Source organism: Oncorhynchus masou, chromosome 14, assembly GCF_036934945.1.
Source record: "Oncorhynchus masou masou isolate Uvic2021 chromosome 14, UVic_Omas_1.1, whole genome shotgun sequence".
Taxonomy (NCBI): Eukaryota; Metazoa; Chordata; class Actinopteri; order Salmoniformes; family Salmonidae; genus Oncorhynchus; species Oncorhynchus masou.
Genome location: NC_088225.1, coordinates 24,949,608 through 24,963,097, shown reverse-complemented (window position 1 = coordinate 24,963,097; position 13,490 = coordinate 24,949,608). Strand labels below are relative to the sequence as shown.

The window sequence follows — 13,490 nt, the reverse complement described above, 5'->3', positions numbered from 1 at the left end:
GCACCACAATGCCTACTCCACCCATGCTCTACCAAGGTTTTCCAGCATATAGCTTTTACCTACCACAGTATCAACAGTATATTGGCCTATTGTACTTCAAACAATGTTTATGCAGGTTGCTTAGAAAAAAACATTTCTCTGGTTTTTAAACCAGAAGGTAATTATAGAAAATTATACAGCATTTCCACACTCAAAAGGTGTCTTTCGAAAATGTAACTTGCAATTCAAATGATTAAAAAATAAGTGTTTTGTCTCACATAATTTGTTGTCCTGGGTCTGGTGTCAGTCAATCCAGAAAATTGCAAGAACTTTGAAACACGAGCAATGGACATTGGACTGGTGGAAATCTGTCCTTTGGTCTGATGAGCCCAAATTTGAGATTTTTGGTTCTAACCGCTGTGTCTTTGTGAGACGCAGAGTAGGTGAATGGATGATCTCTGCATGTGTGGTTCCCACCATGAAGCATTGAGGAGGAGGAACACTTGACCAATTCAAGGAACACTTGACCAGCATAGCTACCACAGTATTCTGCAGCGATACGCCATCCCATCTGATTTTCGCTTACTGGGACTATCATTTGTTTCTCAACAGGACAATGACCCAACACACCTCCAGGCTATGTAAGAAGGAGAGTGATGGAGTGCTGCATCAGATGACCTTTTTCTTAAAAGTTCATTTGTGGAATTTCTTTCCTTCATAATATGTTTGAGCCAATCAGTTGTGCTGTTAATACATGATTCCATATGTGTTATTTCATAGTTGTGATGTCTTCACTATTCTACAATGTAGAAAATATGAAAAATAAAGAAAAACCCTTGAACGAGTAGACATGTCCATACTTTTGACTGGTACTGTATATACACACACTGAGTATACCAAACATTAGGAACAGCCCCATTAGGGATGATAACTCTCACCTGGATTCACCTGGTCAGTTTATGAAATTGAAAGAGCACGTGTTCTTAATGTTTTGTTTACTCAGTATATATACAGTATATCACAAAAGTGAGTACACCCCTCACATTTTTGTAAATATTTGAGTATATCTTTTCAGCAATCTATTTGCGGGCTTTCTTGTGCATCATCTTTAGAAGAGGCTTCCTTCTGGGACGACAGCCATGCAGAGCAATTTGATGCAGTGTACGACGTATGGTCTGAGCACTGACAGGCTGACCCCCCACCCCTTCAACCTCTGCAGCAATGCTGGCAGCACTCATACATCTATTTCCCAAAGACAACCTCTGGATATGACGCTGAGCACGTGCACTCAACTTCTTTGGTCGACCATAGCGAGGCCTGTTCTGAGTGTAACCTGTCCAGTTAAACCGCTGTATGGTCTGGGCCACCGTGCTGCAGCTCAGTTTCAGGGTCTTGGCAATCTTCTTATAGCCCAGGCCATCTTTATGTAGAGCAACAATTATTTTTTTCAGATCCTCAGAGAGTTCTTTGCCATGAGGTGCCATGTTGAACTTCCAGTGACCAGTCAGTATGAGGGAGTGTGAGAGCAATGACACCAAATTTAACATACCTGCTCCCCATTCACACCTGAGACCTTGTAACTCTAACAAGTCACATGACAAAATGTGTCATTCTCCCAATACTTTTGGACCTTAAAAGGGTAGTGGAGTGGGATTAGTGTGGTGTGTGAAGAATCCAATACTTTAACCTGTACACGGTACACATTTAAAAAATATATATCTTTATTCAACGAGGCAAGTCAATTAAGAACAAATTCTTATTTCCAATGACGGCCTAGGAACAGTGGGTGAACTGCCTTGTTCAGGGGCAAAACTACAGATTATTACCTTGTCAGCTCAATGATTCGATCTTGCAACCTTTCAGTTACTTGTCCAATGCTCTAAGCACTAGGCTACCTGCTGCCCCAAATCACATTATTGTGGGAGCACCTCCTCTAAGACTATGAATTAGAATGTTTGAATCCTAAGAAACCTGCATACACGTTCTTTAAAGTAAAATAGACCAGCATAGCTACAGTAGTAGGTCAAAGCTGTGTGCTGGAAAACCTTGGTAGAGCAAGGGTGGAGTAGGCATTGTGGTGCTGGAAAACCTTGGTAGAGCATGGGTGGAGTAGGCATTGTGGTGCTGGAAAACCTTGGTAGAGCAAGGGTGGAGTAGGCATTGTGGGAAGACTTCCGGCGCCGACAGAGATGGCCGCCTCGCTTCGCGTTCCTAGGAAACTATGCAGTTTTTTGTTTTTTTTACGTGTTATTTCTTACATTAGTACCCCAGGTCATCTTAGGTTTCATTACATACAGTCGAGAAGAGCTACTGAATATAAGATCAGCGTCAACTCACCATCAGTACGACCAAGAATATGACTTTCGCGAAGCGGATCCTGTGTTCTGCCTCTCAACCAGGAAAACGGAATGGATCCCAGCCGGCGACCCAAAAAAACGACTTTGTAAAAGAGGGAAACGAGGCGGTCTTCTGGTCAGACTACGGAGACGGGTACATCGTGCCCCACTTCCTAGCATTCTTCTCGCCAATGTCCAGTCTCTTGACAACAAGGTTGATGAAATCCGAGCAAGGGTAGCATTCCAGAGGGACATCAGAGACTGTAACGTTCTTTGCTTCACGGGAACATGGCTCACTGGAGAGATGTTTTCGGAGGCGGTGCAGCCAGCGGGTTTCTCCACGCATCGCGCCGGGCAGAAACAAACACCTTTCTAGTAAGAAGAGGGGCGGGGGCGTATGCCTTATGGCTAACGAGACGTGGTGTGATCACAGAAACATACAGGAACTCAAATCCTTCTGTTCACCTGATTTAGAATTCCTCACAATCAAATGTAGACCGTATTATCTACCAAGAGAATTCTCTTCGATTATAATCACAGCCGTATATATTCCCCCCCAAGCAGACACATCGATGGCTCTGAACGAACTTTATTTGACGCTTTGCAAACTGGAATCCATACATCCTGAGGCTGCATTCATTGTAGCTGGGGATTTTAACAAGGCTAATCTGAAAACAAGACTCCCTAAAATGTATCAGCATATCGATTGCGCCACCAGGGCTGGCAAAACCTTGGATCACTGTTATTCTAACTTCCACGACGCATTTAAGGCCCTGCCCCGCCCACCTTTCGGAAAAGCTGACCACAACTCCATTTTGCTGATCCCTGCCTACAGACAGAAACTGAAACAAGAAGCTCCCACGCTGAGGTCTGTCCAACGCTAGTCCGACCAAGCTGATTCCACACTCCAAGACTGCTTCCATCACGTGGACTGGGACATGTTTCTTATTGCGTCAGGCAACAACATTGACGAATACGCTGATTCGGTGTGCGAGTTCATTAGAAAGTGCGTTGAAGATGTCGTTCCCATAGCAAGGATTAAAACATTCCCTAACCAGAAACCGTGGATTGATGGCAGCATTCGCGTGAAACTGAAAGCGCAAACCACTGCTTTTAATCAGGGCAAGGTGACTGGTAATATGACCGAATACAAACAGTGCAGCTATTCCCTCCGTAAGGCTATCAAACAAGCTATGCGTCAGTATAGAGACAAAGTAGGATCTCAATTCAACGGCTCAGACACAAGAGGTATGTGGCAGGGTCTACAGTCAATCACGGACTACAAGAAGAAATCCAGCTCAGTCACGGACCAGGTTGTCTTGCTCTCAGGCAGACCAAATAACTTTTTTGCCCGCTTTGAGGACAATACAGTGCCACTGACACGGCCTGCAACGGAAACATGCGGTCTCTCCTTCACTGCAGCTGAAGTGAGTAAAACATTTAAACGTGTTAACCCTCGCAAGGCTGCAGGCCCAGACGGCATCCCCAGCCGCGCCCTCAGAGCATGCGCAGACCAGCTGGCTGGTGTGTTTACGGACATATTCAATCAATCCCTATACCAGTCTGCTGTTCCCACATGCTTCAAGAGGGCCACCATTGTTCCTGTTCCCAAGAAAGCTAAGGTAACTGAGCTAAACGACTACCGCCCCGTAGCACTCACTTCCGTCATCATGAAGTGCTTTGAGAGACTAGTCAAGGACCATATCACCTCCACCCTACCTGACACCCTAGACCCACTCCAATTTGCTTACACCCAAATAGGTCCTCAGACGACGCAATCTCAACCACACTGCACACTGCCCCAACCCATCTGGACAAGAGGAATACCTATGTGAGAATGCTGTTCAATGACTACAGCTCGGCATTTAACACCATAGTACCCTCCAAGCTCGTCATCAAGCTCGAGACCCTGGGTCTCGGCCCCGCCCTGTGCAACTGGGTACTGGACTTCCTGACGGGCCGCCCCCAGGTGGTGAGGGTAGGCAACAACATCTCCATCCCGCTGATCCTCAACACTGGGGCCCCACAAGGGTGCGTTCTGAGCCCTCTCCTGTACTCCCTGTTCACCCACGACTGCACGGCAACCCACGCCTCCAACTCAATCATCAAGTTTGCGGACGACACAACAGTGGTAGGCTTGATTACCAACAACGTACAGGGAGGAGGTGAGGGCCCTCGGAGTGTGGTGTCAGGACAATAACCTCACACTCAACGTCAACAAAACTAAGGAGATGATTGTGGACTTCAGGAAACAGCAGAGGGAACACCCCCCTATCCACATCAATGGAACAGTAGTGGAGAGGGTAGTAAGTTTTAAGTTCCTCGGCATACACATCACAGACAAACTGAATTGGTCCACTCACACAGACAGCATCGTGAAGAAGGCGCAGCAGCGTCTCTTCAACCTCAGGAGGCTGAAGAAATTCGGCTTGTCACCAAAAGCACTCACAAACTTCTACAGATGCACAATCGAGAGCATCCTGGCGTGCTGTATCACCGCCTGGTACGGCAACTGCTCCGCCCACAACCGTAAGGCTCTCCAGAGGGTAGTGAGGTCTGCACAACGCATCACCGGGGGCAAACTACCTGCCCTCCAGGACACCTACACCACCCGATGTTACAGGAAGGCCATAAAGATCATCAAGGACAACAACCACCCGAGCCACTGCCTGTTCATCCCGCTATCATCCAGAAGGTGAGGTCAGTACAGGTGCATCAAAGCTGGGACCGAGAGACTGAAAAACAGCTTCTATCTCAAGGCCATCAGACTGTTAAACAGCAACCACTAACATTGAGTGGCTGCTGCCAACACACTGACTCAACTCCAGCCATTTTAATAATGGGAATTGATGGGAAATTATGTAAAATATATCACTAGCCACTTTAAACAATGCTACCTAATATAATGTTTACATACCCTACATTATTCATCTCATATGTATACGTATATACTGTACTCTATCATCTACTGCATCCTTATGTAATACATGTATCACTAGCCACTTTAACTATGCCACTTGTTTACATACTCATCTCATATGTATATACTGTACTCGATACCATCTAATGTATCTTGCCTATGCTGCTCTGTACCATCACTCATTCATATCTTTATGTACATATTCTTTATCCCCCTGCACTGTGTATAAGAAATTAGTTTTGGAATTGTTAGTTAGATTACTTGTTGGTTATTACTGCATTGTCGGAACTGGAAGCACAAGCATTTCGCTACACTCGCATTAACATCTGCTAACCATGTGTATGTGACAAATACAATTTGATTTGATTTGATTTGGTGCTGGAAAACCTTGGTAGAGCATGGGTGGAGTAGGCATTGTGGTGCTGGAAAACCTTGGTAGAGCATGGGTGGAGTAGGCATTGTGGTGCTGGAAAACCTTGGTAGAGCATGGGTGGAGTAGGCATTGTGGTGCTGGAAAACCTTGGTAGAGCAAGGGTGGAGTAGGCATTGTGGTGCTGGAAAACCTTGGTAGAGCAAGGGTGGAGTAGGCATTGATGTGCTTGTGAATTTCCTTTCTTTTTCGGCTTCAAACCAATGCCTACTTCTCACTTAAAACAGATTTTTTGTTTTTATATATACACACACATACAGTGGGGAGAACAAGTATTTGATACACTGCCGATTTTGCAGGTTTTCCTACTTACAAAGCATGTAGAGGTTTGTACATTTTTATCATAGGTACACTTCAACTGTGAGAGATGGAATCTAAAACAAAAATCCAGAAAATCACATTGTATGATTTTTAAGTAATTCATTTGCATTTTATTGCATGACATAAGTATTTAATACATCATAAAAGCAGAACTTAATATTTGTTATAGAAACCTTTGCTTGCAATTACAGAGACCATACATTTCCTGTAGTTCTTGACCAGGTTTGCACACACTGCAGCAGGGATTTTGGCCCACTCCTCCATACAGACCTTCTCCAGATCCTTCAGGTTTCGGGGCTGTCACTGGGCAATACGAACTTTCAGCTCCCTCCAAAGATGTTCTATTGGGTTCCGGTCTGGAGACCGGCTAGGCCACTCCAGGACCTTGAGATGCATCTTACGGAGCCACTCCTTAGTTGCCCTGGCTGTGTGTTTCGGGTTGTTGTCATGCTGGAAGACCCAGCCACGACCCATCTTCAATGCTCTTACTGAGGGAAGGAGATTGTTGGCCAAGATCTCGCGATACATGGCCCCATCAATCCTCCCCTCAATACGGTGCAGTCGTCCTGTCCCCTTTGCAGAAAAGCATCCCCAAAGAATGATGTTTCCACCTCCATGCTTCACGGTTGGGATGGTGTTCTTGGGGTTGTACTCATCCTTCTTCTTCCTCCAAACACGTCGAGTGGAGTTTAGACCAAAAAGCTCTATTTGTGTCTCATCACATGACCACATGACCTTCTCCCATTCCTCCTCTGGATCATCCAGATGGTCATTGGAAAACTTCAGAAGGGCCAGCACATGCGCTGGCTTGAGCAGGGGGACCTTGCGTGCGCTGCAGGATTTTAATCCATGACGGCATAGTGTGTTACTAATGGTTTTCTTTGAGACTGTGGTCCCAGCTCTCTTCAGGTCATTGACCAGGTCCTGCCGTGTAGTTCTGGGCTGATCCCTCACCTTCCTCATGATCATTGATGCCCCACGAGGTGAGATCTTGCATGGAGCCCCAGACCGAGGGTGATTGACCGTCATCTTGAACTTCCATTTTCTAATAATTGCGCCAACAGTTGTTGCCTTCTCACCAAGCTGCTTGCCTATTGTCCTGTAGCCCATCCCAGCCTTGTGCAGGTCTACAATTTTATCCCTGATGTCCTTACACAGCTCACTGGTCTTGGCCATTGTGGAGAGGTTGGAGTCTGTTTGATTGAGTGTGTGGACAGGTGTCTTTTATACAGGTAACGAGTTCAAACAGGTGCAGTTAATACAGGTAATGAGTGGAGAACAGGAGGGCATCTTAAAGAAAAACTAACAGGTCTGTGAGAGCCGGAATTCTTACTGGTTGGTAGGTGATCAAATACTTATGTCATGCAATAAAATGCTAATTAATTACTTAAAATTCATACAATGTGATTTTCTGGATTTGTGTTTTAGATTCCGTCTCTCACAGTTGTGTACCTATGATGGTACATAGTTGTGTACCTATGATACCTATGATAAGTGTACCTATGATAAAAATGACAGACCTCTACATGCTTTGTAAGTAGGAAAACCTGCAAAATCGTCAGTGTGTCAAATACTTGTTCTCCCCACTGTATATACACACATATATATATACACACACGTGTATATATATATATATATATATATATATATATATATATATATATATATATATATATACAGTAGAAGTCAGAGGTTTACATACACCTTAGCCAAATACATTTAAACTCAGTTTTTCACAATTCCTGACATTTAATCCTAGTAAAAATTCCAAGTCTCTGAAATTCCCTGTTTTAGGTCAGTTAGGATCACCACTTTATTTTAAAAATGTGAAATGTCAGAATAATAGTAGGGAGAATGATTTATTTCAGCTTTTATTTCTTTCATCACGTTCCCAGTGGGTCAGAAGTTTACATACACTCAATTAGTATATGGTAGCATTGCCTTTAAATTGTTTAACTTGGGTCAAACGTTTTGGGTAGCCTTCCACAAGCTTACCACAATAAGTTGGGTGAATTTTGGCCCATTCCCCTTAACAGGGCTGGTGTAACTGAGTCAGGTTTGTAGGCCTCCTTGCTCGCACACGCTTTTTCAGTTCTGCCCACAAATTTTCTATGGGATTGAGGTCAGGGCTTTGTGATGGCCACTCCAATACCTTGACTTTGTTGTCCTTAAGCCATTTTGCCACAACTTTGGAAGTATGCTTGGGGTCATTGTCCATTTGGAAGACCCATTTGCGACCAAGCTTTAACTTCCTGACTGATGTCTTGAGATGTTGCTTCAATATATCCACAAAATGTTCCTCCCTCATGATGCCATCTATTTTGTGAAGTGCACCAGTCCCTCCTGCAGCAAAGCACCCCCCACAACATGATGCTGCCACCCTGTGCTTCACGGTTGTGATGGTGTTCTTCGGCTTGCAAGCCGCCCCCTTTTTCCTTCAAACATAACGATGGTCATTATGGCCAAACAGTTCTATTTTTGTTTCATCAGACCAGACGACATTTCTCCAAAAAGTACAATCTTTGTCCCCATTTGCAGTTGCAAACCGTAGTCTGGCTTTTTTATGGTGGGTTTTGGAGCAGTGGCTTCTTCCTTGCTGAGCGGACTTTCACGTTATGTCGATATAGTACTCGTTTTACTGTGGATATAGATACTTTTGTACCTGTTTCCTCCAGCATCTTCACAAGTTCCTTTGCTGTTGTTCTGGGATTGATTGATTGCACTTTTTGCACCAAAGTACGTTCATCTCTAGGAGACAGAATGCGTCGTTCCTGAGTGGTATGATGGCTGCGTGGTCCCATGGTGTTTATACTTGCATACTATTGTTTGTACAGATGAACGTGGTAACTTCAGGCATTTGGAAATTGCTCTCAAGGATGAACCAGACTTATGGAGGTCTAGAATTTATTTTCTGAGGTCTTGGCTGATTTCTATTGATTTTCCCATGATGTCAAGCAAAGAAGCAATGAGTTTGAAGGTTGGCCTTGAAATACATCCACAGGTACACCTCCAATTGACTCAAAGGATGTCAATTAGCCTAACAGAAACTACTAAAGCCATGACATCATTTTCTGGAATTTTCCAAGCTGTTTTAAAGGAACAGTCAACTTAGTGTATGTAAACGTCTGACCCACTGGAATTGTGATACAGTGAATTATAAGTGAAATTATCTGTCTGTTAAAAACTGTTGGAAAAATGACTTGTGTCATGCACAAAGTAGATGCCCTAACCGGCTTGCCAAAACTATAATTCGTTAACAAGGAATCTGTGGAGCGGTTGAAAAACTAGTTTTAATGACTCCAACCTAAGTGTATGTAAACGTCTGACTTCAACTGTATATATATATATATATATAAGTAATCACTAAGTCATGCAAGACAAGCAGCTTGCTGTCTTTGTCAAACATATCATAATCAACCATATAACGCTCTATACAGATGTGCATCTATACGACCCTACCTCCTCGTAGTCGTTTTCGGGTGAAAGGAAGTCGTCTACAATGGCGACCCTCTGACCCAGCTGTTCGCTCAGTGCGTCCAGGAACCGGTCTGTATCAGAGGAGCGCGGCGGATGAGAGAAAGTGTAGCGCCTCTTATTGAGACGGGCGTGGGAGGGTGGGCTGGCAGGGTAGTCGGGGGGCGAGGGAGGGGGGCTGTCTAGGCTGATGTAGGGGTTGGATTCGGCACTGGTCTGGGAGGTGAGACCTGGGGGGTAGAACTGGCCCGGGGCAGGGGGGCTAGGGAGGGGCTCCTGCCAGGCGGAGGGAGGTGGTGGGGGGCCCTTACGGCTACCTGTGGAGAGGAACAATGACATCACTGCTCCTGTAGAGAAGAACATCTACCATTACATTGATCTAACTATTCTATTGACCAAGGGTTGTAGATCACGCTAATGCACAATACATGGTCTATACATTTCTGCTGTTCTAACTATTTGGTTGGATATTTTTTTACCCAGTAGCTACCTGTGTTTGTGAACATATTCACACTCCACTGACGAACAGAGAGATGGGTGGACTCAACTCAAACTAGAAGACTACATGTGTCAGGCAAGCTGCAATTCACATTTCAACCTGTTTGTAATGACGTTATTTTAACCAGATTTCAACCTGTTTGTATTGACGTTATTTTAACCAGATTTCAACCTGTTTGTAATAATGTAAAAAAAAATATTATCCCTTTTTCTCCCCAATTTCCTGGTATCCAATTGGTAGTTACAGTCTTGTCTCATCACTGCAACTCCCATACGGACTCGGGAGAGGCGAAGGTCGAGAGCCGTGCATCCTCCGAAACATATCCCAAACAAGCCGCACTGCTTCTTGACACAATGCCCACTTAACCTGGAAGCCAGTCGCACCAATGTTTCAGATGTACAACAGGCGACCGTGTCAGCGTGCACTGCGCCGGCCCACCACAGGAGTCGCTAGTGCGCGATGGTGACAAGGACATCCCCTAACCCGGACAACGCTGGGCCAATTGTGCCGCGCCCCACGGGTCTCCCGATCGCGGGCAGCTGCGACAGAGCCTGGACTCGAACCCAGAATCTCTAGTTGCGCAGCCTTAGACCACTGCACCACTCGAGAGGCCCTAATGATATCATTTTAACCAAATGTTCATGGATGTGTCATGATTAACAACACTTGAAGTAAAGTGTTACCGGTTGGAGTAGATACCTGTGTTAGCGTGCATGGACGGAGAGCCTGCGTGTTCCAGGACCTCCAGCTCTACCAGACTGTCCGCCGGAGGAGGAGCGCGAGCCTTCAGAGACTTGGACCTCTTCCCTGAGTACACGTTCTCCAGCTCGGCATACACCGCAGACAGCTAGACAGAGAGAAGATATGCCCTTTCAAAATGACTCAGGTAGATGAGATAAAAGCCAGAAGATAAGAGGAAACAACATAGCTCAGTGGTCACTAGTCCTAGTTCCCAAGAGCCAATGAGTGTACAGGCTTTTGTTTCAGCCTGACAGTGACAAACCTGCTTGAATTAATGAGCCACTCACTGGGTTCTTGAGTAATTGAAGCCAGTGTGTTTTATAGTGCTGGACCAGAGGAAAAAGATGCAGACCTGGACTAGTGAGCACTGTTTTAGTCATCATTATTCTAATATAGCCCATTTAGCAGACGCTTTTGTCCAAAGCGACTTACAAGTCGGCTGGGGCCACTACTTTTACATATGGGTGGCCCCAGCGGGAATCGAACCCACGACGCTTGGCGTTGCAAGCGCCATGCTCTACCGACTGAGCCACACAGGACCACTTCTCTCAGTCTCACTTGGGTACCCACGTTGGTGAGGTTGTTGGGGGTCTCTGGTAGGGACGTCCCGTCTCCTGACTGTCTCTCTCCTGGAGCCAGCCTCATCCCCATCTCCACTGGATCAGTACGGATCCCTACAGGAAACATGCTGCATTAGGTTTCAGGCATTCCACAAAAAGATGTCTTTCTCCATACCCATTCACTTGACTGGGTAGGTTTAAGCACAAGCTCCACCTAGTGTCAGAAATATATATTTCATGCTACTTCTGACAATACTGATGATGATGGTGATAATAATGATGATGACGATGATATTGCTACTGATAGTAATGATGGGGCTACTTCTACTGGTGATGAAGATGATGATGAAGGACAAAGACAAACGCAAGTACCCATCCCCAGGTGAGTGCCGATGATGAGGTCGTCAGAGCTCCGCCCACGCATGCTGGCCCTGTAGGCGGTTCCTGTCACTCTCATGGAGCTGCTACGGCGATGGGGCTCGGGGGCGGGCTCTGGCTCAGGTGGGGGGGCTGGCGCTAGAATACACACAGCGTGTGTATGTCAGTGTACACACACACGCAGACACACTGGCACAATCACAAATTTACGTTGTCTTTCACATCTACACATACACCCACCAAAATCACAAATGTACACGTAGATATCACATTTACTCACATAAGCACACACACAACCACACTTCCCACAACCCACCTGCAGCCTTGTAACCGAGGAAACGTGAAATCTTGCTCTGGCAGTGCTCCTGCTCTTCGTAGGTCAGAAGCTGGTAGACAAACCGCCAGATCACCTGCTTGGCTGGCGTGTCCAACACCGGGAACACGTCCACAATCAGAGTGTCCACATTCCTGTCGCCACGTAGGAGGGGGCAGGGTTAGGGTACTCGGGCTGGCTAATAATTGGTCATGCTAATACAGTGGTCTTACAGAACATTGCATAAAGAGAAGATGATGGTAACTTACTCCAGACAGCGTAATTATAGGGCTAAAGTTTCTGTACCATGTTCTCTCAAACCAGTAGGTTATCTCTTCTTTCACTCTCAATCTCTCAACATATTTAGTTTCTTTCTCTGATTTCTCTCACTTTCTCACACTCTACCTCCCTTCCTATCCTTCCCTCACGCCCCCTCTACCTCCCTTCCCTCACTCCCCTCTACCACCCTTCCTATCCTTCCCACCCTCCCCCTCTACCACCCTTCCTATCCTTCCCTCCCTCCCCCTCTATCTCCCTTCCTATCCTTCCCTCACTCCCCCTCTACCTTACTTCCTGTCCTTCACAGCCTCCCCCTCTACTTCCCACCCTCCCCCTCTACCTCCCTTCCCTCACTCCCCTCTACCTCCCTTCCTATCCTTCTCACCCTCCCCCTCTACCTCCCTTCCTCTTCTTCCCTCCCTGCCCCTCTATCTCCCTTCCTATCCTTCCCTCACTCCCCCTCTACCTCACTTCCTATCCTTCCCACCCTCCTCCTCTACCTCCCTTCCCTCACTCCCCTCTACCTACCTCCCTTCCTATCCTTCTCACCCTCCCCCTCTACCTCCCTTCCTCTTCTTCCCTCCCTCCCCCTCTATCTCCCTTCCTATCCTTCCCTCCCCCTCCTCCCTCCTATCCTTCCCTTCCCTCCCTCCCCCTCTACCTCCTTCCTATCCTTCCCACCCTCCCCCTCTACCTCCCTTCCCTCACTCCCCCTCCTACCTCCCCCTCCTATCCTTCCCTCACTCCCCCCTCTACCTTCCCTCCTCCCTTCCTATCCTTCCCCCCTCCCCTCTACCTCCCCTCTCTTCCCACCCCCCCCTCCCTTACCTCCCTTCCCTCACTCCCCTCTACCTACCTCCCTTCCTAACCTTCCCTCACTCCCCCTCTACCTCCCTTCCTATCCTTCCCTCACTCCCCCTCTACCTCCCTTCCTATCCTTCCCTCCCCCCCCCTCTACCTCCCTTCCTCCCTCCCTCCCCCCCTCCCTTCCTATCCTTCCCTCCCTCCCCCTCCCCCTCTATCTCCCTTCCTATCCTTCCTTCCCCCCCCCCTCTACCTCCTTCCTATCCTTCCCCCTCTACCTCCCTCCCCCTCTACCCCTTCCTATCCTTCCCTCCCTCCCCCCTCTACCTCCCTTCCTATCCTTCCCTCCCTCCCCCTCTACCTCCCTTCCTATCTTCTCCTTCCTACCTCCCTCCCCCTCCCCCTCTACCTCCCTTCCTGTCCTTCCCACCCTCCCCCTCTACCTCCCTTCCCTCC

At 46.8% G+C, this 13,490-nt stretch overlaps 1 protein-coding gene across 2 annotated transcripts in view; it reads right to left on the bottom strand.

Annotated features, from left to right (window-relative positions):
* Positions 1-13,490, bottom strand: part of grid2ipa (glutamate receptor, ionotropic, delta 2 (Grid2) interacting protein, a) — a 66,148-nt gene that overhangs the window by 14,156 nt on the left and 38,502 nt on the right. For both annotated transcript variants that reach the window (XM_064986994.1, XM_064986993.1), the window contains 5 exons: positions 11,955-12,106; positions 11,633-11,776; positions 11,271-11,374; positions 10,659-10,806; positions 9,446-9,777 (listed from right to left, as the gene is read on the bottom strand). In XM_064986994.1, coding sequence (XP_064843066.1) covers positions 9,446-9,777; positions 10,659-10,806; positions 11,271-11,374; positions 11,633-11,776; positions 11,955-12,106 — 880 coding nt within the window. The remainder of the gene's footprint in view (positions 1-9,445; positions 9,778-10,658; positions 10,807-11,270; positions 11,375-11,632; positions 11,777-11,954; positions 12,107-13,490) is intronic.